Source organism: Merops nubicus, unplaced genomic scaffold, assembly GCF_000691845.1.
Source record: "Merops nubicus isolate BGI_N331 unplaced genomic scaffold, ASM69184v1 scaffold31444, whole genome shotgun sequence".
Taxonomy (NCBI): domain Eukaryota; kingdom Metazoa; phylum Chordata; class Aves; order Coraciiformes; family Meropidae; genus Merops; species Merops nubicus.
Window position 1 is genome coordinate 1 of NW_008602748.1, and position 540 is coordinate 540.

Sequence of the window (540 nt, forward strand, 5' to 3'; positions counted from 1 at the left end):
CTGCTGGGCGCGGGAGCTCCCGGCCTGGGGAGCTGCCCCACCACCCCCTCCCACCCCCAGGGTCAGCTCCGCAGCACCCACTCAGCCCTGGAGAAGGTGCTCTGCTCTCCTGCCACCACGGTGGCCAGCGTTTTGCTGCTGGAGGAGTCTCCTAAGGCTCGGCCTGCCCACCTCTGCTGTCCCAGCTGAGATGTCCCACGGCTGCCCAGGGCTCTGAGACATCTCTGCTTTCTTCTGCCCCACGTCCCTGCCTGCTGATGTGCTTCCCACCCACATCTGCTGGGTCAGGCAGCTAAAATCACAAAGTCAGTTCTAACCTTCCTGCTCCTGCAGCACCGTTTTGTGCCTTCAGGTGAAATCTCCCTTAGTTTTTTAAAAGCTCAGCCTCTGTATCAGATGTGTCTGGAGGTAGTTACCTGTGCTTCTTCATTAAGACACACTCTCCTCCATCTTGGGGGTCCAAGTTATAGATATAAAGATGTCCATCCGACGTAGTCACCAACAGCCGAGGCAGCTTCTGAATCCTGAAGAGGAAAGAGT

At 57.0% G+C, this 540-nt stretch overlaps 1 protein-coding gene across 1 annotated transcript in view; it reads right to left on the reverse strand.

The window, feature by feature from the left end:
- Positions 1-412: 412 nt before the first annotated feature.
- Positions 413-540, reverse strand: part of LOC103771177 (WD repeat domain phosphoinositide-interacting protein 1-like) — a gene marked incomplete at its 5' end in the record, with an annotated part of 3591 nt that continues 3463 nt past the window's right edge. Inside the window, one exon of the mRNA XM_008938468.1 lies at positions 413-524. Coding sequence (XP_008936716.1) covers positions 413-524 — 112 coding nt within the window. The remainder of the gene's footprint in view (positions 525-540) is intronic.